The following is a 23991-nucleotide window of genomic DNA, read 5'->3' as shown; positions in this document are numbered from 1 at the left end:
AGATTTAACCTAGTTTGGGAGGCACGATAAGCGTGCAAGGGACGGGTGCTGGCTGCTGCTGCTGGAGGAGGGGGGCAACGGGTGTCGGCGGCAGCCAGGAGGGGGGGGGTGCGGTGGTGGCTGTGATAGTGCCTCTCCGCTCACAGCCACCACCGCACGTCACTGCATCACTCCAGTGTTCTAATGGTACATTGTGTTTGCTAATCATGTTAGAAGACTAATAGATGATTAGAAACCCTTGAAAACTGTTATTGCTGTGTATAATATGAACTGTATAAAAAAATCAATTAATAAACCTTGAAGCACTAGACATACAATGACCTGGTGATCTGTCTCCTTAGGTCAGGAGAACGCTGGCAAGCCATGAGGTCTGTGCTGAATCAGCGGATGATGAAGCCAAAAGAGGCTTTTCAGTACAGTGCAGTGGTTAATGAAGTGGTGACTGATTTTTTGGAAATGCTGGATGATATGAGGACAAAATCGCCATCTGGAGTCATGGTGAATGATGTATCAAATGCCCTGTATAGATTCTCTTTTGAAGGTAATCTAGCTAAACACACGTGGAAAAATTCACTAAGTTGGGAGTTCTATTTCACATGGCATGTTGCTATGGGCAACCAATCAGAAACTACTTCTTATTTAGTAAGCACCTTCTAGAACAGGCATGTCCAACGTTGGCCCTCCAGATGTTTTGAAACTACACATCCCAGCATGCTTTGCAATAGTTTTAGCATTCTCTAATAGCAAAACTGTGGCAAAGCATGCTGGGATGTGTAGTTTCACAACATCTGGAGGGCCAACGTTGGACATGCCTGTTCTAGAAGATTACAGATAGCATCTGATTGATTACCCATAGCAACATCCCATCTGAACTGGAACTCCCATCTTAGTAAATTCCCGCCATGGTTTCTGGCACCTAATGTGCTCTTGGAGTGCAAATGGGTCTAGTTTATGCCCGGAGATTCGGCTTCACACAATATGATGTATTTACAATATTATCTATTCTTGCATTATAAAGTCACATTTGCTATATGAAAGCAAATTAGACTATGGTGCTAATATAAAATGATATTAGGTTCATATATATACACACACTGCATTGCCTTTTTCCCCTTTAAAAGATCATTTGGAAAGACACTTTATTACTGTGGAACAATTATTAATCTTAATGTAACAATGAGTAACAAAGATCGCAGCATTATCATAAGTAAAGTACTAGCCAAAGTGAAAGGGATTCAGAAACCTTCAGCCAGTTAATAGCGGCTGCTGGTCATCAATGTCATCATCATCATGCTGTCATTTTGTATCTCACATTTGGGGTTGAGCACAGCAAATGATAAGCTTCCAAGCCATGGCATCTGCTCCTATCTTACTGTGTGTTCAGCATACATTTTATGCGCACATGTCCTTTCTGTACCTTGGGCACGCTTACACACCTTTTCTAAGCCACCATCCTACCTAGCACAAGGAGTAACAAGCACAAAACTTTGGTAGGCTTGTGCAGCTAAAAAAGAAGCATTTTGCAGTGCTCCATGTATGTCCTACTGTACTTTACATTCTCCCCAGTGTGTAAATTCCACTGATCCCCATACAAACCTTCAATTATAGTATAACTCACAGCCCTACAAATACTGGTGCAGTAAGTACCAGTGGCAGGAATGACCTTGTGTATTTATGCCAGGGAAAAGTTTCATTACTAAGATTAGCATTGTTACAGTCTCTGATACTGATACTACTACTTTAGATACTTTAGGTGAATATACTAAAAGTCCATTTCAATCAGTGGTGGCTTCTACCGAGTGTCAGACTGGGACATGAAGGGCCCACCCAGTGGTAGGGGCCCATGTGTAGGGGTATGGCCAATCTCCAGGGTGGGTGTGATCAGCTGCCACTGAGGTTTGGTTAAATATAAGAGACTGCTTGGTCTAGGCCCCTTGATAAATAAATATAGTAAATACTGCTAGGACATTTAAGACTTGTACCAAATTAATAACAGCAAATCACTGTAGAGAATATACCAACGTTCTGTACATTATAAGTTAGCATGTGCACAGTCTGAAACCTGATCCCTAAAGTAAGCGATGAGCCCCCAGGCAGTGGGGCCCATCAGGGGGAGGGAGTTTCCCCTGTACCCCTGTGGACCAGTCCATTCCTGCTTCTACCTTTGTGGAGGAGGAAGCTGCTGCTGCCCATGCTGCCAGGTCCAGTGGAGGAGAGCCACTGGCCAATCCCAATGAAGCTAACAGGTACTAGGTCTATTGCAACGACTTGACAGCATGTGCACAAACCAAAGTTTTCTATGGACTGCATTAGCTGCAGTCCGTAGAAGCCAGCTAGAGCTAACGATTAAGCAGGTAATGGCTTCCTACAGGATGCCATCTCTTTGCTAATCATAGCCCGGCCTGGCAGTCCCAGAGGGAGGACACTTCTCCCAATAGATAGATAGAATTCCTTTATTCGTCTCACAATGGAGAAATTTGCAAATAGGGCTGGCTTTCCTGGGGGTGACAGGCAGGTAGGAATTTCAATAGGTAGCAAGTCACAGTGTAGCTAGTGCAATCATTTATTGCAACTGGCTTATTCGCTGTGGCAGATTTTATTACAATTCAATTGCTTTTAAATTGTCCTAAATCAAGCAAAAGTGTCCGTCTGTGTTCCAGGGATAATTCACACATTTACTTGCCGTTAAAAATGAAATGATTGTCTGTATGAACTGCATTTGTATGAATTGAACTTGTTTTATTCTGCATCAGTCACAGTTTAAACATGTTACCGATGTGCTCACCCATACCTCCCAACTGTCCAGCTTTCCATGGGAACGTCCCGTTTTTTGGTGGGGGATGGGGCAGTTGGGAGTTCCTCCAGCCTGAAGGGAATAGACTCCTTGCGCATGTGTCTATTTAGCGATGCAGAGGGGAGGATAATGGGGGCTTGGCCTGAGGACACGCCAACTTGTTAGGCCATGCCCCTTTCCTTAGGCTACACCTCCTTTTTCTTTGAAATTCAGTCTTACCTCTTTTAGTTTTTACTACTTCTGAATTGTTAGAAAATATGTTTTTCACTGGTACTCATTTACATTTCAGCTATCTCATATATATTATTTGAGACCCGTATTGGTTGTGTGGACAAGGTCATCCCACCTGACACCAAAAAGTTTATTGCTTCTATTGGTGAGATGTTGACAAATTCCGTGTTTGTAAGTACCCTGCCATCCTGGACCTACAATATATTACCCTTCTGGAAACGGTACATTCAAAGCTGGGATTATATGTTTGAATTTGGTAAGTTTATAGTTAACTAGCACAGAACACAACCTACTGCTCTCTGATGGTATACGGTCACTAGGTTAACAAGGGGAAGGTCAACATGCATGGGGTTGTCCACTGAAGGTTGTTATGCATCAAGGTCGACACATGCTTTAGGTCGACATGGACTAGGTCAACAATCAAAAGGTCAATATGGGGTTTCTTTTGAGCTGTGTACAGTGAATGAATTGATACCGGCGCTTTAGAGAGGTAGTCTCTTAGAGATTTTGATTCCAATATATGTCCAGTACCCAGTAGTTTGAATGGATGTGGCGATTACGGATGTAATAATCCTCCAGATATGGAATAAAGCAGAAACAGAATATAGTGCATAACGTTTAAGACAACAAATTTAATAGGGGTATTGCACTTACAATTGGTAGGAGTTTAAAAAGCACATAACAAATATTCCCGAGGCACAGCTCAAAGGCTGATCAGTTCCGGACACTGAAACAGCCTGAACTCGTCCGTCCACACGAAACCCGAAGTCCAGCACGGGTACAAAGTCAGAGTAGTCAAATGGCAAGGCACGCTAAACGCGTTTCAGATCCTTATCGATCCTTCATCAGTAGCGTGCTCTTGCCTTGCCATTTAGCGTTTAAATAACGCTGGAGATCAACTATCCGGGTGGCGCTTCCGTCTTTGCCCGGAAACAAGATGGCCGTGCGTTCCAAGCGCCGGCCAATATGCGTTCCAGATGCGCGTAGTATTGTGATCCCGGAAATAAGATGGCCGTGCGTTTCACAGCACGGTCATTACATTCTCACGCAAATGGATATACATATCAATCTATCAAGTCAAGAAACATATCACCACTATAGTCAATATCCTCCTAACAAAACAGGTCAATGTTATATCTATAAAGTGCATAAGTGCGTGGATCTTATTTACATTAACAACGTGTATATTGATCACATTCCTTAAAGATTTTCATTAAAAAAACATCTGGATATTGCATATAAAAACAAGATAATAGAATTGTATAAAAATAACACATAAAATTCATATAGATAAATTTCATATAGATAAAAGGAGAGAGTCAGGGCTAAAAAGATGATATTTAGGTTAAAAAATGTTTCAATTCAAAATCACCGTTTAAACCGCCAGGGACAAGAGTGTTTAACCTATGGATCCATCTCATTTCATTTTGCGCGAGGCGCTTATCAATATCCCTCGTTCGCCATTTTGGTGTAATCAATTGAATTCCCCAGAAATTGATTAGGGAACAATCTTTAGATCGGTGTACCTTATGAAAGTGGTCTGAAAGTGTGTGGGTCAGTAGACCTTTACGTATATTGTATACGTGTTCAGCAAGTCGTGTTTTTAGTGGTCGACTTGTTCTGCCCACATAAAAGAGATGGCACGAACACTCTAACAAGTACACAATGTTTTTAGAGTGACAGGTAATGAATTCGTTAATTTTATAAATTTTTCCTTTAACATTAAAATCTGTGATCTTTTTACTTGTTCCTTATACTATTTTACACATCAAACAGTCTCCGCATCTGTGGAACCCCTTAGTGCGGATGCTTTGTCTTGGGGTGTCATCTATAGTACTTTTTACCAAGTGGTTTTTTAGTGATGCAGATTTCCTATAAATAAAAACTGGTTTGTCTGGTAAAACATTTCCTAAAATCGGATCTTGCTTTATCATGTGCCAATTATTTTTAAAAATGTTTTCTATTTTAAAATGGAGGCTATTGTATTGGGTGATAAATGCCCATTGATATTTATCATCTTTTTCTTTTTTTGGTTTTTCCTTTAGTAAGTCCGATCTCTCTATATTATTAATTCTCATTTTTGCTGTATCGAGTGTATCTGTGGCGTAACCTTTGGATGTCAATCTTTCTGTTATTTCTTCTATTTGTTGACTACAGATTTCTTGGTTTGAGCAGTTACGTTTGGCTCGTGTAAACTGACTAAAAGGGATACTTTTAAGCCAGTTAGAGTGATGTTGACTAGTTACTTCGATATAGCCATTTGAGTCAGTGGGTTTTCGATACATTTTAGTGTTCAGTTTCCCATCCTCGATATAGATAGTTAGGTCAAGGAATGAAATTTCTTTTACACTGTTTATAAAAACCAAATTAATAGACATGTCATTCATATTAAGAGTGTTACAAAAAATAGAAAGATTTTCCTGACCGTCTCTCCAAATAAATAAAATGTCATCAATAAAACGCTGCCATAGTACCAGACCCGCCCCCAGTTGGCCGTTATGCCAAACTGCCGATAATTCCCAGTAGGACATAAATAAGTTGGCGTAGCTGGGGGCGAATCTGGTACCCATGGCGGTTCCCACACACTGCAGATAAAAGCATCCATTATGATAAAAGTAGTTGTTAGAAAGGATAAAATCTATGCTTTTTAAAATAAAATCCTTTAAATCTGCATTAAGTGATGATAAATTTAAAAAATATGAGACTGCTTGTAAACCTATGTCTTTCTTTATTATAGTGTACAAGGTGCTCACATCTGCGCTGCACAGAATATCTCCATCCTTCCATTCGTAATTGTCTAGGGTTCTTAATAAGTCTCCTGTGTCTTTCAGATACGCATTGGTCTTTAAAACAAGTGGCTGTAAATAAAAGTCGACCAATGCGGACAGATTGCTGGTAAGGCTGTTACAGCCAGAGACAATTGGTCTCCCAGGGTTTTTTTTTTCATCCTTGTGGATTTTCGGGAGGATATATAAGTATGGCACTGAAGGTTCTTTTATATTTAAAAAATCAAATTCTTTTTTAGAAATAGTGCATTTTGAAAGTGCATCAGTGATGAGTTCTAGTAATCCATTAGTAATACGTGCAGTGGGATCACTTTTCAATTTCTTATAAGTGTCCCCTGTCGTTAATTGTTTATCAATTTCCTTTAGGTATAAATCTTTTTTCATAACTACCACACTACCGCCCTTATCGGCGGGCTTGATTATTATGGATTTATCTTCTTTTAGAGTTTTTAGAGTCTCATATTCTTTTTTTGTTAGATTGCATTGTTTTCCAAATTGATTTCCTTTTTTATCTAAAATTTTAGTGATCTCATTACAAACTACTTGGTTAAAACATTCTAAAAAACTCCCTCTGCAGTGTGTGGGATAAAAAGTGGAGGGTGGTTTAAAAGGTGTGGATATTGTCGTAGGTTCAGCAATTTCCCCTGAGTCTTTAGACTCAAAAAAGCGTTTAATAGTTAATTTACGAATACATTTTTGAATATCTATAAAAAGGTTAAAACTATTCGGTTTGCAAGTGGGGGCAAATTTTACTCCCTTTTGTAATATCTGGATCTCTACTTCGGTTAGGTCACGGTCAGTCAGATTAAATACTCTTCCTGTATTAGTTTCTTTGGTGTTAATTCTAGGGTTAATAGAAATGTTTTTAGTCTTTCGAACTCTTTTTATTCCCGCTCTTTTCCCTCTTTTAGTTGTTATTTTATTTTTTATTTTAAAAGGCAGAGATTTTTGTTGATCCACTATCTTCTCCGGTATTTGAGCTGTGTGACAAGCAGTATTTCATGCCCTTCCATCCACTAGGGCGTGGTGGAAGAATACAATAGTGTGCCTGAAGCATGGCGAGCGCAGCAGTGCATTTTTTTGCATCCATGTCCACTGTGTAGACATTCAGGATAAAAAAGTGAAACACCCCATGTCGACCTTTTGACTGTCAACCTTGCCCATGTCGACCTAATGATTGTGTCTATCTAATAACACTGTTCACCTAACCCCATTTCGACCTTCAGACATATTGATCTTGATGCATGTCGACCTTCAGTGGTTGACCTAAAGCAGTGGTAGCCAACCCTAGCCCTCGAGAGCTACCAACAGTTCACACTTTCCAGACAACCTAGCTGCTGCACAGCTGCACTCATTAATCACTGACACATTTTAAAAGATACACAGATGGAGCTAATTAGCTCACTTGTGATTCTGTGAGGACACCTGCAAAGCATGCACTGATGGTAGCTCTCGAGGACTAGGGTTGGCTACCCCAGACTTAAAGCATGGTGACATTTCTCTTGTCGACCCTATGATCCATACTCTGATGTATAACATGTCTTCACTGATAATGGAATGAAAGGTTTATTCTTGTGAAATTTTTTATATGGGGGCCAATAGTTTTTTTTTTCCTGTGAGGGCCAATGTGTTTTTCCCTGTGGGGATCGCATGGTGTGCCTTGACAATTTTAAAATCTTATTTAGTGTGCGCAAGGTAAAAAGGTTGAAAATCACTGGTCTAGGTTATCAATAGGTAGTGACCAAAAGGTGGACATCGTCAAAATGTCGGCATTGAGAAAATGTAGACACAAGCAAAATGTTGAAATGGAAAAGGTCGACACCTAAGCATGTGGACTACCCATTAGAGTAGCATGTACTCCAGCATTTGCCCAAATGGTTTTGCCAATCTGTGATGTAAGTCTGACCCTACCAGACAGACAGACTCATCGAGGCCGGCACGGGTGTCACACACCCTCCCTGAAAACACCTGGACACACCTGCATTTTGGGGGGCACTCCCAGAACATGGCAGGTTTCCACCCCAAACACAGCTACCTGTCAGTCAAATTGCGAAGGGGATTGTGATTAGATACTGTACTTTCCCTATTTTGGTTGCTCTTTTGGCTCGCACATGCGTGCTACGATCCGTACACATGTGCAGTCATTAATAATCAAACGGATTGCAAATTCACACATCAGCGATCAACTCTGGATCAGGCCTCAAATCAAAGTCCACATGCAAAAGTATGAAGGGCCAGATGCACTAAGCTTCAAATGTGATAAAATGGAGAGTGATAAACAACCAACCAATCAGATCCTGTCTGGCATTTTTCAAACACCGTCTGTGACATGGCTGGTAGGAGCTGATTGGCTGGCCTTTATCACTCTCCATTGGCCCAAAGGATAGAAAAAGTCTACAAATGAAACAAATTGTGAAAAACCTTTGGTGTCGACCAATTGACTGTCAACCTGTACATTCTTGACCTATCATCCGGATGCCATATAGGTGCATGATTTTTCTCTGTCTGCAACATCCAGACCCAGTAGTTGGGCTGAATTTCTTTCTGAAATTATTGCTAAAAAGCCAGTCAAGAGAATATGGTACAATTCCAAGGAGTTTTAAATGTGATGTATCTGGCTATATTAACAGCTTATCTATATCCACAGTGAAATAAACAACATTAAAACTAATAGGAGCTTTGGATAAAATGTTGAGGGATTTTCATGCACTTTGTACAAGTTGCTTTATTATCAGAACAAATAATTTGTACCATTAGGATGCATTATTACATAAGAAATAGGTTGTGTTGCTTTTTAACATTACACTTAGGCAGGGCTTAAAGTGGTCATGCAGAGGTGGGGGAACTTATTTCTCTATGCCACCTAATTACCCCTCCCATGCCCCCATTAGGCAGAGACAGGGCCAGTGGTAGGGTTTTTGGCATCCCATGCAAACTAGAATGCTTTTCTCTGAGAATTACTGTCCAGGGCCAATGTGGAGGTTAAAATGTTCCACCTCACCATTAGAGGTGGTGGAACTCAGTTCCACCCCGTTCCCCCTCACTTTAACCCTTGCACTTAGGGGTAATTTTACTAAAGCTTCTAAAAATAGAGGCATTGTTGCCCATAGCAACCAATCCAATTCTGTCTATCTTTTTCTAGGATAGACAGAATCGGATTGGTTGCTATGGGCAACATCATCTCTTTTCATTTTTTGAAGCTTTCATAAAAATAACCCATTACTGTGCTACTTTTTTCCTCCAGACGGTCCAATGAGGGTCACATCGAGGAGGAATAGGTATGGATGTAGCTCTATAAATAGTTGAATTGTTGACCAGTCCCCCACAAATTTGATTGCATCTCTGCAGAATAGACCATGATAACGCTAACAGTGTTATCAAACCCCACCTACTCCACTTGAGCAGTGGAGTAGGTTTGTCATTCTCTCAGGAGATGGGAGACCCAGTGGCGTAACCAGGGCCGGTGCAAGGCACCGGAGCGCCACAGGCGAGGGGGTCGCCCCGGCGCCCACCGTTGTGCTGTTACGGGGGGGGGGGGGATGATGCGGCCGCTGCGGGAGGGGGGGTGGAGGATGCAGTCGCTCCGGGGGGGGCGGAAGCGGTGCGGCGCTAGCCGCTGAGTTTGCTGGGGTTAGGGGGGAACCCGATCAGCTGCCGGGTGCCTGCCACATCAGCCGATCCACAGCAGCGTTGGGCAGGGGTTGGGCAGTGATGCGGCGGCAGCCGTTGAGTTTGCTGGGGGGGGGGGGAAGCCGCTCACCTGCTGGGTGCCGCGTCTCTCCATAGCGGCGTTGGGCGGGTGGGTTGTCGGCAGTAAAGTGACAGGGGGAGGGTGTAATGCTTCGCAGCCGACGAGGTTGCGGGGGGTGGCGGGGAGCCACTTAGCTGCTCATCCATTCCAAGGGGGTTCCCAGCTCCAGACTACCGCCCTCTAGTGGCCGGCGCCCTAGGCAAATGCCTAGAGCTGCCTAGTGGTGGCGCCGGCCCTGGGCGTAACTATAAAATGCGCGCCCCCTCTCAGGAAATTATGGAAACACCCCTAGTGTAGTTACACCACTGGGACTACTGGTAGATTAAAACATAAGTTTTGGGAACAAGATTCTGGAAAACCATTAATTATTATTATTATTATTATTATTATTATTATGGTTTATATTCTGATAAGTGCATTATCTGCAAACTGCAAATCAGAGTGAATGCGGCATGTTATATGAAAATACCTTTGTCTGTTAAATTTAGGGAACAGGTTGATAGATCAGAAAATGGAAAAGATACAAGCAAGCTTGGAACGTGGTGAGGAGATACAGGGGGAGTACCTGACATATCTACTGTCCAATGGTAAACTGACCACCAAGGAGGTGTACGGCAGTGTAGCTGAGCTGCTTCTAGCTGGAGTGGACACGGTATTCCATTCTCTCGCTCTCTTTTCCACTCTCCCTTTTTTGTTTATATGTGAAAACATAACCAAGGTGCCATAATGATGGAGGTTACTAGCCACTGCTGCTTTGCAAATTAAAGGGTTATCCGTATGCCAAACAATATGGGGGAAAGGATTATCTTTAGATCATACAGATTCCTATTTACATTGCTATGTACTACTGGTATGAATCTTGCCTGGGATAAGTATCATGCCCCTTTCACAATGCAACTCTTAACTGGAATATTGCTGATTTTTTAGCCTTTTAAAACGGTTAGAGCTGCAGTGTGAAAGCACCAGTCTGCATTTAACAGTTACAAATAACTGGTATTTGCAAACGGGAAAAAGCAGAGTCCTACACGGTTCAGAGACGTTTTTATGCAGTGTGAACGGCTCTGAACCGGTATATAGGACCAGGCAGTAGCTATGAGAGCGCAGTGTGTAATGAGCACAGTGCATATGAATGAGATGCTCATTACATATGCGCACATGTAATGAGTGGCTCATTCATATGCACTGCACTCTTTACTTATGCGCATATGTAATGAGTGGCTCATTACATATGCACTACGCTGTCTTATAGTTACTGTCTGTCCTACTTTCACACTGCAAACCTGCTTGAGACCTGGTATTTATGTGCGGTGTGAAAGGGGTTTAAAACGGTAATATACCGTTTTAAATACCGTTTCAAAATACCGGGTTTAAAACGTTTAGGCAATGTGAAAACAGCATAAGTAACAACAGTCATGCAGATAATTGTATTCAGAAGTGCATAGGAAACAATGCTGGCTAAAAAAGCAACATAAAAAATAAAGTTCAAAATCTTATACTGTATACAGCAGATAAAGGCAGCTGTTGCCTCTAATACCAGACCCGCCATCTTTTTTCTCCTCATTTGATCTGTACTCTTGCATTAAAAAAAAGCACCAACAATACATGTTGGAACAGATTTGTGAATCACCCTAGCAGCACTTTTTCATAGGCAAGCATAGGAAATGTGAAAGCTCTCAGTGGCAGTTGTTGTATTAACCTATCAAGGTCAACTCATAGACAGCAATGTGTTTCGTGCAGATGGTAGTTAGACTTATGTATTATTAAGCTCTTAAGCCTTGTACACACGCATAGATTTGATTTAGATTTGATGTTAGATTCGATTTTGTATTAGATCTGGCATTAGATCATCCCATTCGATTTGGCATTAGATCTGTACTTTTGCATTCGATTCGATTCGATTTCGATTTCACAGTGTAGGCACAATGTACTCATTCGATTTACTGTATCAAATTCGAGATTTCCTTGGCTGCACAGTAGATTTTTCTATTAGATTTTGAGAAAACGTGAACGCGCATCGAATCAAATGCAGATCGAAAGTGTCCTAAAAACCATTTGATGTGGATTCGATTTTGCAACTATAAGCAAAATCGAATCGAAAACAGGGAAAAATCTAAGCGTGTGTACACAGCTTAAATGACCATGTCTGAGTACAGTATTTATTTAATCTCATATATTGGCATTTGTTTGATCGATCCTTAGGTATTTTTAAGAGATAATGTATTTTCTTGCTCTGCTTTAGACATCAAACACTTTAGCATGGGCTTTATACCATCTGTCAAGAAATATGGAGGTCCAGACAGCTTTGTACCAGGAGCTCAGTACTGTTCTTCCTGGAGAAACTGTTCCTACAAGAGAACATATAACCAAGATGCCTTGGCTGAAGTCAGTGATTAAAGAAACATTACGGTAGGACAATCACAAACTGTAAAGAACTAGCATATTTAATATACTGTACAAGAACATAGGATGTACACTGCCCCCCGAGCCCGCCACGAGCCGTGCTTGAGAGTTTCCGTCTTTGCTCGGAAACCCGAGAGCGGCTGAACGGCAAAGTTTCGCATTGGATTCTCCCATGCTTCCCCAACCAGTGTACAGCTCTGCAGTTATAGTTGGGCTGGGGTTTGTGCTGCTGTGCAGGGGTGTACTGTTTGTGACTTTGTGCAGAGGGGTTACTTTGTGGCTGTGCAGAGGGGTTTGTGTTGTGCAGAGGGGTTTGTGCAGACTGCAAAAAGGTTTTCGCAGAGAGGGGTTTGTGCAGAGAGGGGTTTGTACAGAGAGGTTTGTGTAGAGAGGGGTTTGTTCAGAGAGGGGTTTGTGCAGACTGCAGAGGGGTTTGTACAGAGAGGTTTGTGCAGAGGGGTTTGTGCAGAGGGGTTTGTGCAGAGGGGTTTGTGCAGGGAGGTTTGTGCAGAGAGCGGTTTGTGCAGAGTGTCAGGAGCCAGGTTCAATGGTTCAGTCTGTTTTGTTTTCTGTCAGTTTCTATTTGGCATTTTGACTCACTGGTGGCCTCCAGTGGCAGGTCTGTTGCCATTACAGCTTTGTGTTCTGGGAGCTTAATTTATTCACTAGGCTGTGAGATAATTAAGCTAATCAAGCACTTGCTGGGAGACTGCCTGGAGATCCACCAGGTGTTATCAATCACCTGAGGCCTTGATAAGGCATGCTCTTCTTTGGATCTCTGCCAGTTATAGCTTGCTGTTTTCTGTGCTGGTAGCTGCAGATCTACTGCTTTCTGGTCCTAGGTCCTGCTCCTGTTCCATTCAGTCTGGATTCTGTCTGAGTCCTGTTTACAGTCTTGTCCTGTGTCAGTCTGGGTCCAGTCAAGTGTCCTATACTGCTGTAGTCTGGATCAAATATCATTGTCCCGTTGCTGTCCTAGTCCAGGGACCGTCCAGCCGTGGTGCAGCCATTGTCCAGCTGCCGTCTCTGCGGTCACCGTGCAGCCGTGGTCCAGCCGTTATCCAGCTGCCCGATTGCTGCGGTCAGTGTCCAGTCTTGGGACGGTCACGAAAGTGCTCCAGTGGAGCCTGGTTCCTTATTCTTTATTCCTACGGGCAAGTGGCCCTTTCTCCTTAGTTATTATCATTATTATCCTGGTTCTGCTCTCCGTGGTTCGGAGAGGCCCACAACTGTTGGTTTACGCCTGTAAAGTGGTCAAAATTGGCTGGAAATTAATGTTAGTGAGGTTAATATTTACTCAAGGGACAAAAAAATGCAAAAATTATTTTTGAAAAATATCCAAATCCAAAGTCTTTCACCGCCGCTTGACAAAGCCAAATTCAAATCCTGGTGACAAATCCAAATCTTCGGCCCCGGTGCCCATCTCTACTTATTTCTGCATTCTGCACAATACGATCAGGTAGAATACATCTCCCCCTCAGATATGCAGTGACAGCAAGAGGCATTTTTTCCTCTTAGATGGATTTTTATTTTTCACACCATTTCTATGTTCAAAGATGCAACAGTGATATGTACATTTCCAATTAATTTCAGTTACTTAACTGAACATTGTCTTTAAGGGTTTTTCACTCATCTCCAATTGCATGCAACTGAGAATCAGACACAAAGAAGAACTTATTTTGGTATTGTAATTAGCGTTCATCTTATCATTCATGTTTTATTTAGGTTGTATCCTGTTGTGCCGACCAACTCCAGAGTTGCAGTTGAGAAGGAGATAACCATCGGAGATTATTGTTTCCCAAAAGGTGTAAGTGTTTCCTAAGCAGCTTCTCAGATATTTATGTTGGGAGTTCTATCATTTATATTTCCATCTCCTCCGGATGCGTGAGGGTTGTCTCTATAAGCTTATGGAGTTTGGTGCTGGGTTCCATTTAATTATCTTTTACTGTATAATATCTGAAAGGCAATTCCTATTGCTGCAATAGGTGTAGACAGGGATGGATTGGGGAACAAAAGTGGCCCTAGAAAATTTCTGGAAGCGGCCTCATGTGGGTGGCACCAAAACAGAATGGGCTGGGCCAGCATAACAGTAGGCGGGGTTACTACATCAGTATACCTGCCAAACCTGAAGATGAAACATGTAGCTTTTCCACCTAGACTTCATGGGGAATGGGCGTGGCAACATAACAGTAACAATAACACCATAATGCCCATTACACATTATGGCACATGCAGTAATGCCACATTTTGCCATACATATATACCTGCATGTCACTGCTTAATAGCTAAACTGCATGATAGATGGATACATAGATACATAGATACATGGATGGATGGATAGATACTGTAGATAGATACCACATTTAAAGGCTAGCCTAGTCCCTCTACCCCTTACTTCCTGAATCATTGTCACATTGCCAGATAGGTGAAAAAACAGCACTAATCCGCTTCCATACACCAAACAATTTCTAAAGGCAATCCATCCTACAAAATAGCTTTGCAAAATACATGGCAACAACACGGGCCAACTGGCTAGAGGGGGGCCCAGGGGAACTGCCCACTTGTGACTCCATTATAAATCACGCCTGACCATACTCCATTGATGTTTTATTTGTGCTTGTATAGAAAGGCCCTCCATAAAGAAACACTCATCACCTACGTGAGCCTCCAGATTCCACGTTTTCAGCTTGGGCCTGTAACCCCTAAGTGTGTCTGTTGTAACCCACTTTTGTTTATTAATTAATAATAGAGGAAAACACACTAGATTCAGCAGTGGTACCTAACAAATAGTAGTACCACCAATTATTAATGATGCCTTATGTTTACCTACCACTTCCTTCAACCTCCACCACCTCACACGCCTCCTCCTCGTCCACGACCTCCTCGGCCAGCTCCTCCTGGGCCACGACCTCCTCGGCCACCTCCTCCTGGCCCATCACCTCCTGGGCCACCTCCTCCTGGCCCTGCTCACGGGCCTGTCTTGCACGGTCACGTGCTGTAAGAAAATTCTAAATGCAGAGTGTTAAATAAGGCACATGATTTGTTCATTCATCATGCAGCAAAAACAATGACATATTAGACCCACATTACAGCATGTCAAACATGAAGTACCACACATATAGTGTATGCCCTGTTTAACTCGTGATCAGCCATGTTATCTTATTGGCTAGAAAAAGGTCATGGAAGCATTAATGTACAATTGGCCATTTAAAGTGTAAACACTCACATCGTGCAATGCTGGCCCTTATTTCCTGGAGCAATTCGGGCTGGCGCCGCCTCAGATCAGACCATCGCCGCTCCAGTGTGCGATGGTCCTGCGCACCTGGGTGCGCGCGAATATGCGCCTGCGGGCCGCGGCATATGCATGGCGCTTCTGCCGGTTGGTGGTGAAAGGGCCCGCACGCCCCAGCCTGGTCTCCATAACGGAGACCAGTGCCCTCAGCTCCGCAGGAGAGAATGGGGCTGCTCTCCCATAGGCCGCCATCTTAGCAATGGCAAAATTCAAGCAATCATGTCCTGTAATTGGTTGTTCAGAGTGATATTTGGTATTAACTTTATTGTTCATTTTGTCATTAACAGCGTGTATGCGCCACAACAGACGGCTAAACCATTGCATCGCAAAACAACACTTGCTGTAGCTTTGCATAGTTGAGCAGACCATGCCATTACTTAGTATCTCCAAAACAGACAGGGTGAAAGAAGTTTGCAACCCATTATATATAATCTATTACATTCACCAAACATGGGTGAAAACAACAGGTGAAATAGTGTGCATCACTAGCCAGTTACACCTAACTCTACTAAACTAGACAGCTTTATTATAGTGAAAGCTATACACCAGAAACATAGCAAATAGTGCAAGCCCTTTTCCCAATATTAGGCCATGGTGCCATGTGAACACTTACCTTCTACCGGCCCACACTAGAGATGTGGAATTCAATGTACCTAGCATCAAGCCAGTATTTGGACACCTTTCACATGTGATTTGGATGCAAGCACTGATTACTATTGCCTGAGTGGTGGACTGGATTTACATATGGAATGGGTTAGTGTCATTAGTAGTACATACCAAACAAGTGCACAGTACAAATGTACATTCACATATACATTTCATGTCTGGCCACAATTTGAGGTGTTTATTGGTGTTCAAATCTGCCATTAACTACTAAATCAGACTTAGCAAGTCATGCCTGTTTTTTTTTTTTTTCCGCTGGTATGGGCGTGGCCTATGTGCCGCACGGTCTACGCTGCCGTACGGAACGCTGCCGCACGGAACGCAGGGTGTCGCTGATGTACGCCAATTACAAAAATAGTATATAAAGGTGTGATAGAAAAACTAAATGTTGGTGCAAACATGACTGGATCTCAATCTGAAGGAGACCAGGAGTGCCAGGAACTTTTTCAATGCCTGGACTCCAGCACCTCCTATGTGCCCCTCACCACAGACCAGCCAGTGGGAGAAGAGCAGGCTGCTGGGGCATCCACATCGGCCCAATCTGCAGCTGGCCCATCTTCTGCCTCAGCAGAATCATTGGGAACACAACAGGTGGCTTCCCAACAGAGTAGCCTGGCCAGCACTTCAAGTACAGTGACAGGTGGCCGTGGCCGTGGCCATGGGCGTGGCCAAAATAGGCCAACGGAGGAACCAAGCAGCAGGAACATGGCATACGAACCGCAGGAGCTTGCCATACTGGTACCCCGCGCACGTAATTGGATCGAGTGTCCACAGGACAGGTTGACACCCACAAGGAGATGGAAGATTTGGGAGGACATAACTGCGGAGATTAATGCAGTGGCTCCACAAGTTCGTGAGGCGGAGCACGTTAAGAAGAGGCAAGTTCATGTGTGTTACATTTGACCAGTACAAGACCAGTAATGTTTAAAATAGATGTTAGATGGAGTTGGTAAATGGCCGGTCACGTTGCTTGGAGCCACAGACATGATTGCCATGTCATTTAATCAATAGTTATTGTAGGGTGAGTGTGAATGTATCTTCTAAGGGTTGTTTGTATATTTTAATAGAATGTAAGTTGTGTGTAATGAAGCACATGTTGTAATCTGTTGCAGATTGCAATGGTTGCTACAGCAAACATCAGGAGTGACATGTAGTAATATGTAAACTTTAATTGCAGGTGGCACGACTTCAAAACCAACCTCAAGAAGAAATTGACCAAACGGTGGGAACACAGCCACACCTCTGGGGCTGGCCCCATGCCAGGCCGGCTGAAGCTCACCCCCCCTGGAGGAGATGGCAGAGTGCTGCATTGCAGTAGAGGAGGTCCGGGGGGGTGAGCAACATGGATAGCGAGGCCCCAGCGGAAGTCTTTGCTGCTTTTGTTGAAGGTAATTATTTGCCATGGCATAAGTAGTTGGTACTAATTTGCTTGGAATGTGTTGTAATTGTAATTTTCTCTTTCACCAGCATCCCCACCGCTTAGTCAAGAATCTCTTGAGGAGGTGGCGGAGTCTGTGCCACCTGCCACCAGTGGCAGGCATGTGCAGCAGCAGCAGCCACCGGCTGACCCGGAATACGACAGGTGGGTGTAGGTGCTTGGGCAGATTCACCAGCAGGGAGACTTAGCATCAGAGCGGATGCGTAGGACCGAGGAGGTCATGCAGGGTTTGTTCAGCACCCAGCAGACAATAGCTTGGAGCCTGCAGGCTATGGCTGAGGCCCAGCAGGCCATGGCTGCAAACCTGCAGGTGCTGGCAGATCAAGCCCTGCACCAAAATGACCTCCTCCTCCACCATAATGAGCTTATGGTGGAGCTAGTTTCCAGCAATAGGGCCCTATTGTCATCCGTTTCTGGTGCATTCCCACCAGCAGCACTCCCTGCTGGCAGAGGGGGAACACCATCCCCCCCCCCCTCACCAGCATCTGCTCCACCTGGGCCACCATCAGAACGTGGCCGTGGCCGAAGAGCTGCTGCACGTGGCAAGGAGCCTACCAGGGCCAAACGTGCCCGCAAATAAACTTGTGTCCGCATTAATCTCCACCCTTATGTCTTCCCAAATCTTTCATTGAGCTGTTTGTGTCAGCTTCCTGTGTCCAATCCCGTGCAGAGGGTACCCACATTTGCCCTCGGTTCGAATGTCTTGTTTGGTTCCCCTGTTGGCCTCTTTCGGCTACCATTACTGTCTGCTGTACTTGAAGTGTTGGTGCTATACTTTTGTTGTGAAGCCACCTGATGTGTTCCTAATGATTCTGCTGTGGCTATGTATGTCATAAATATTTTTTTTTTTTTATTTTTTTTTGACATTCCTGCCATGGTACCTTTTATATTGTTGCATGTGAGAAATAACATGCTTTCCATTTTATTTTTTAATTTATTGTAATAAATGTATATTTTGATCCCCAAATGTGTGGTTTAATTGTTAAATGTAGAAGTGACATGTCTATTTCTATTAGTGATAGTAAGTTCTGTCCATTGGTTGCAGTGTAAATGTGTGTCCAAACTGCAGCATATATTTGTGTGTTTAGAAATGGTCCATTTAAGCTGCAATGGTTCCAATTGAAGCACTGACAAGCGTGTAATTAATGAGTAATGAGTAAAGGAGTGGATTGTATTGTGTTCAGCTGACATTGGTTGAGGTGCGCCCGTACTGATTAGGCATTCCGATTGCCTAGCGCATGACCGAGTAGTGTCCGCAAAGCAATACTTGCTTATGAACACCGCATATTTCTAGCCTTTTGGTTCGCGTGCATTCGGTGTGCTGTCCGAATGCACGCCTACCAGAATGAGTGCACTCCCTCGTGTCCGCCCATGTTTACGCCCAGTTTAGCCCACGTTGAAAGTACGCCCCTGTGTATTTCCGAATGACGCCCATAATACGCCCATATTTCCCGAGTGATTGCGGTGCACATTTTTGTACGGTATTAGTGAGAACAAGTACGGACACCATGCGTGGCACATGCGCATAGCGTCGCCCATGCATGCGCAGACGGCTAAAAAACGCCATCCGAAAGAGTGTGCGAATGTACGCACAGACCAGAATAAGGCCCCATATTACATGAATGAGCTCCACACGATTCGCTCATTAAGTCCGTGTGGGGCCACGGTATTTAATCTATATATCCAGATGGCTTCTAATTTAAGTAACCTCTTAATTCTGTCACCTCCTCTATTCGACGGAGGGACCTGATCAATAACCTGGTACCGCAAATATATACAGTATATATGTTAAAACCAAAGTTGTATATATTTCATATATATATTGGTATTCTTCCTTTTTGCAGACACTGTTTACCCTATGTCATTATCAAATAAGTCATGATGAGAAGAATTTCTCAAACCCAAACAGATTCTACCCTCAGCGCTGGTTTAAGGAGACTAAAGAAAAGAATAACCCCTTCTGCACTATCCCATTTGGGTATGGGGTGAGGACCTGCGTGGGACGCCGACTTGCTGAACTGGAAATGTATATGATAATATCTCGGGTAAGTACAGACTGAGTGAACATACTACTGGGATGTAGCATTTTGCCTACAGTTAGACCTTTTGTTAAATCATCTTTTTGGCAACAATGTGCAATTAATTTAATATAGGACAAAAAAGAATCCATAGATAATAAGCAATAAAATTACAATGGTGGGGTGTGGTTTCAAGTTACAGTATGTCATTTTTAAATCTGCACCTAGGTGACCAAATTTTTTCTTTTACAACCTTAAAATGGTGCAGATGAAAGTTTCTGAGCAAGAGGACCAATCAGAAGCCAATATTTTTGTGATTGAAGCTTTTTATGGGTTCTTCCACTGTGATTGCCTTCTGCTGCATTATATCGTCACTTTTTTCAGGTGTGATGAATCACAGAACCCAAGGGAAAAGGTCTCCTATAGTTGTATATTTGGGTTTTCACTATACCTGGGAGTGCACCTTTACAAGTGCCTCAGGGATTTAAATTAGTAGAATGTATAATCATAAGCATTTCTTTGAATGACATTTCTAAATTGATGTTATGGGTTATCACTGTTACAATTCTGAAAAGCCTTAAACAAAGAATGACAAATTGACACAATAGATCGGGGTTCTCAAACTCTGTCATATCATTTTTAATCTAATCTATGTTTAGTGGCATGGTCTGAAGTTATGAATTCATATGGCTGTCTTTCCAATAAACAAGAATTCTTTTATATCCATACACACTGGGCGCCTTTGAGCTGAAAGCCGCTCAAACTTGAGAGATTCATAAAGTGAAAGATTTGGGAAGAAATCTCCAGTTTGTTTAAAGCAACAATCGTTTACACCACAAAACCAGTTTGATTTTGCAGTGTAAATGATTTCTTACCAAATCTCTCACTTTATGAGTCTCTCATCCTATTAAATTTCACCCAAAGTTTGAGCGGCTTTCAGCTCAAAACTGCCGAGTGTGTACAGCCCAGTGGTGAATGGTGATGTGCGCTCCCGCATCATGGACGGGAAAGCCATTCATCTGCTGGTATTACCAGCAGATGAGCATCTTTGTGGATGGCTTTGCATAGTGCAGCGCTATGCAAGGCCATCCGCCCCGGGCTGACAGAGCTGGGCAGGAAAAGCGGCTCCGTGTGTAGGCACTGAATGGCTCCCCCCCCCCCCCACCGATGATAGCGGTCATCGCTGTCCATGCACGCTGGGCATAATCACCCAGTGTATATGGACCTTTACAGGGAGTTAGAATACATTCTTTTTTTATATATATAATATATTTAAAATAGGGTAATACTGATGTGAACTTTAATGGCTTTTCTTTATTATCAGATTTTGAAGAAATATGAACTTAGACCAGAACCAGCTGCTAGAGAGATTGACTCTGTCAACAGGGTGGTACTAGCCCCTAAGAAGCCAATTAACCTTCAATTTTTGGAAAGAAACCCTGCTCATCCTGTTTAAAGATCACCATTGGTGTTTTTAAATAGATTCACGCTGAAGAACTTGTATGTATCCTTATAACAGATTAATTTTCAAAGCAAAGTGATTTGGCTTACAAACATATTACATTATTGCCTGCAGACTGAACATAATGAGGACTTACCAGCACCACTGTTCCATATTTATGAGAATGGCCTTCGCAATGTTGATATGTGGGGTATAAAATACTCTGCAATCTATTCCCCTGTGGGGTATAAAAGATGTCTGTGTCTAGCAACCAGTGCTAGGTGATTCTCCACTGTAGCTAAAATTGTTGAGCAATGTAATTGGAATGCTCTGTGTTCAAACATAATTGTATGTCTTTTGATTACTCTTTTGTTACTCTAAATTTCATTAACCCTTTTGTTATTGTGTTGCGCACAAATGTACCAGTCTCCTGAACTGAATAGGACTACTTTGCTGATTACTGTTTTGCCTACAAGTGTACCAGACCTTTGGAAAATTGTACATGCACTGTGTGCACAGTTTATATGCTGCTACTATATAAAATCTTCATTCAATCCTTTATTTCAAAGTTCTAGCGATTGGGTTTTTCTCTGAGCTATAGTAGAATAAAGCTCTAGTAGAATAAACTGGCATATTTCTGTGACGCAGGACCTGATCCACAGGTGGACACTAATTGCATTGCTGTTGCGTCTGTGCAGGTAGAGGATCTGTGAAAATACACAAATGTCACAGATACCGTTATTTGGGCAGCGATGCGGCCCCATGTGTATAAAGGCGCAGCATCGGATAAACATCGTTTGCACCATCTTAACTCTGAGAAACCATATATGGTTGCTTAGAATGTCTGTTACAAGAAAGACATTGTGGCCATAACCACTGTGTAAAAAGATGCAGCTACTGACTGCAAAATTCCCCCAGAAACAATTGCAACACCTCTGTATTGGAGTCACCACATTCCCACTACCTACCGCTTATGGTCACAGCCAGTTAGTCACCCCTAATCTCCACTGACCATCATGGCACATGAAACCTATTGCACAAACATCAGCTCTGAATCGGGCCCATGGATACTCTGCCTCATAACACAGATTGCATTTTTTTCAGGAGTTTAATATGGGTGCTTGGAAGAGTCTTTTCAACACTCAATAGGCATCATGGAGATAAGAGGCTGTTGATGAGTCATTATAAAAAATCTTATTGTATCAAAGACGTGTCTACAGGCTGTATGGACAGTTAACTGAACCTTTTGGCTCCAAGCTTAGATATGTTTCCCATGCTTAATACCAAAATGCCCCAAAAGAAAATTGTGCCTGATTCAGAGTTAAACGCTATGCCAATATTTTTGCCTGTGAATATGATTATCGGCATATTTGTAAAGGCGACTTTAGTCCACTGGCAGTGAAGATTTCACTGCAGAGCGGCTGACAGAAAGTGGCGGCAACAATGTGCATGTACTCTCAGCTGCGATCATGTATGCAAAGAAAGATTGTGCCTGCCTCAGTACTGCCACATCCAGTCTATGTGGCAATGCACCTACTCTCATTGTTCCTCATTCTTGTGTATAGGCTGCAAAGGTATGTGCAGTGGCAATAGCTCCAGTTCCATTCATTTCAGTGTGGTAGCTTTACTCAGGGCCGCCACTATAAATGTTGGGGCACGGGACTGACCTACAGTCCGGGCCCCCAGCAGCACAGCCCCCCCCCCGCGCACGCCCGCCCCCGCATGACAACACCCCGCCTCCCCCTACCCCGCCCCCATTAATATCAACTGCGTCGCGCATCGTCCAGCTCCTTCAGTGTCCTCTCCTCCATGGTCAGGTGACAGGTCCAGCGTGCACACTGCACAGTGCAGCCTGTAGAGCGCCGAGCCCCTCTGTGTCTTAGGCTCGGCGCTCTGCAGGCTGCACTGTGTATTGTGCGTGCCTGGCCGCTGGTGCCGGGTGGGGGAATGCGGGTGCAGGGGGGCTGGGGGCAGCTGCCCGGGCCCCTCCAGAGGCCGGGGCCCGGGACAACTGTACCCAGGGCACCCCCCTGTCGGCGGCCCTGGCTTTACTTGCTTAACTTTAGTGGTTCTGTAGATTCGAAAATCAGACTTGGAATTGCATTTGAGTACAACTCTCAATCATGCCAACTGTTCAGATTTCCAACATGCACTGTATAATTATAATCCAGAAAGTTACACATTTCAGAATAGGAATAAGGGAGTTATTCTGGTTGACTCGCAAGGCTGCGAATTCGCACAACAGAAAAACTGTGTCAACAAGCATGTGTCAGCTGCTCACCACTGAGGTCACACTTCCAAATCTTTTCACAGGGATGAAGACTAGTATAGGGCCTGTATAATACATTTATAAATCTGGAAGAGAGTACAGTATGTATGTATTATTATGCAGAAAATGGTAAACTTGAAGATATATGCACTGCTCTATGGTGGAAAAACCCTCTCGCTCTCCCACCAGGAGACAATGGAGTAAAATGCCTTTAGTGTCCATCAGCTGTCCAATCCTGTATTTCTCTGCACCTGACCAGAGTCTGAAAGTTGGGAGGTATGCCTACAGTATTACCATATACTTTAATGTGTATGTATTGTTTGTGGGGTCTTTTTGCTTTCTCTATGAAGCCACACCCTTTGTCATATACTGGGCCCCTCTGCTCCTATTGTCCGCCATAATTATGAATATGCATATTTTGTTAGGCTTCTCTCTTTTGCAGACAGCTCTGCATGCCTAACAAAATTCTTGTTATATCACAGTGCATTTTATATTTGGAATTACATACAGCTTGCAGGTATTGGGTAAAAACTGGAACAGTCCAGACCCCAGAACACCAGATTGAACTACTTCCCTGCAGCAAACATTCTGGAGCTTATCCAATGTCCAGTCTGGGTGTGTGTCTGTGACAGCTGTCCACTGGATGTGAGAGATGGTCCAGGGATGGGGTCATAACCAGATCGGATTGGACCATACGTTAAGGCTGCAATCTCTCCCTCCATGTCTCCACAGTGACAGCTGTCACTGACAACCCCCTGGATGGAACACTGCCTGGATGGGGATGGATGAGACAAGAATTACAGGCTCCAGAATGACAGAGTTTACTGCAGAGAGACGGTCCAGTACGGTACAGCATTCCCCAATGTGCATTCACCTTTGCACTGGCACTTGTGTCTGTATACACTATA

General features: G+C 43.4%; 1 protein-coding gene across 1 annotated transcript; it reads left to right on the top strand.

Moving 5' to 3' along the window:
• Positions 1–349: 349 nt before the first annotated feature.
• LOC146020528 (sterol 26-hydroxylase, mitochondrial-like) lies at positions 350–21339 on the top strand. The gene is made up of 7 exons (XM_083153724.1): positions 350–541; positions 3084–3281; positions 10051–10214; positions 11802–11968; positions 13688–13769; positions 19200–19400; positions 20698–21339. The coding sequence occupies exons 1-7, from the start codon at positions 364–366 to the stop codon at positions 20827–20829; spliced, it is 1122 nt and encodes a 373-aa protein (XP_083009850.1). The 5' UTR covers positions 350–363; the 3' UTR covers positions 20830–21339.
• Positions 21340–23991: the final 2652 nt, after the last annotated feature.

This window comes from Crinia signifera, chromosome 7 (assembly GCF_055691185.1).
Source record: "Crinia signifera chromosome 7, ASM5569118v1, whole genome shotgun sequence".
NCBI lineage: Eukaryota > Metazoa > Chordata > Amphibia > Anura > Myobatrachidae > Crinia > Crinia signifera.
The sequence above is the reverse complement of the archived record's forward strand: the minus strand, read 5'-3'. Positions and strand labels throughout refer to the sequence as shown.

Coding starts and splice junctions, on each gene's coding strand:
- LOC146020528 (XM_083153724.1), top strand. CDS start 364: ATGAGGTCTGTGCTGAATCAGCGGATGATGAAGCCAAAAGAGGCTTTT. Junction 3,282..10,050: donor GGATTATATGTTTGAATTTG/GTAAGTTTATAG, acceptor TGTTAAATTTAG/GGAACAGGTTGATAGATCAG. Junction 19,401..20,697: donor TGTATATGATAATATCTCGG/GTAAGTACAGAC, acceptor CTTTATTATCAG/ATTTTGAAGAAATATGAACT.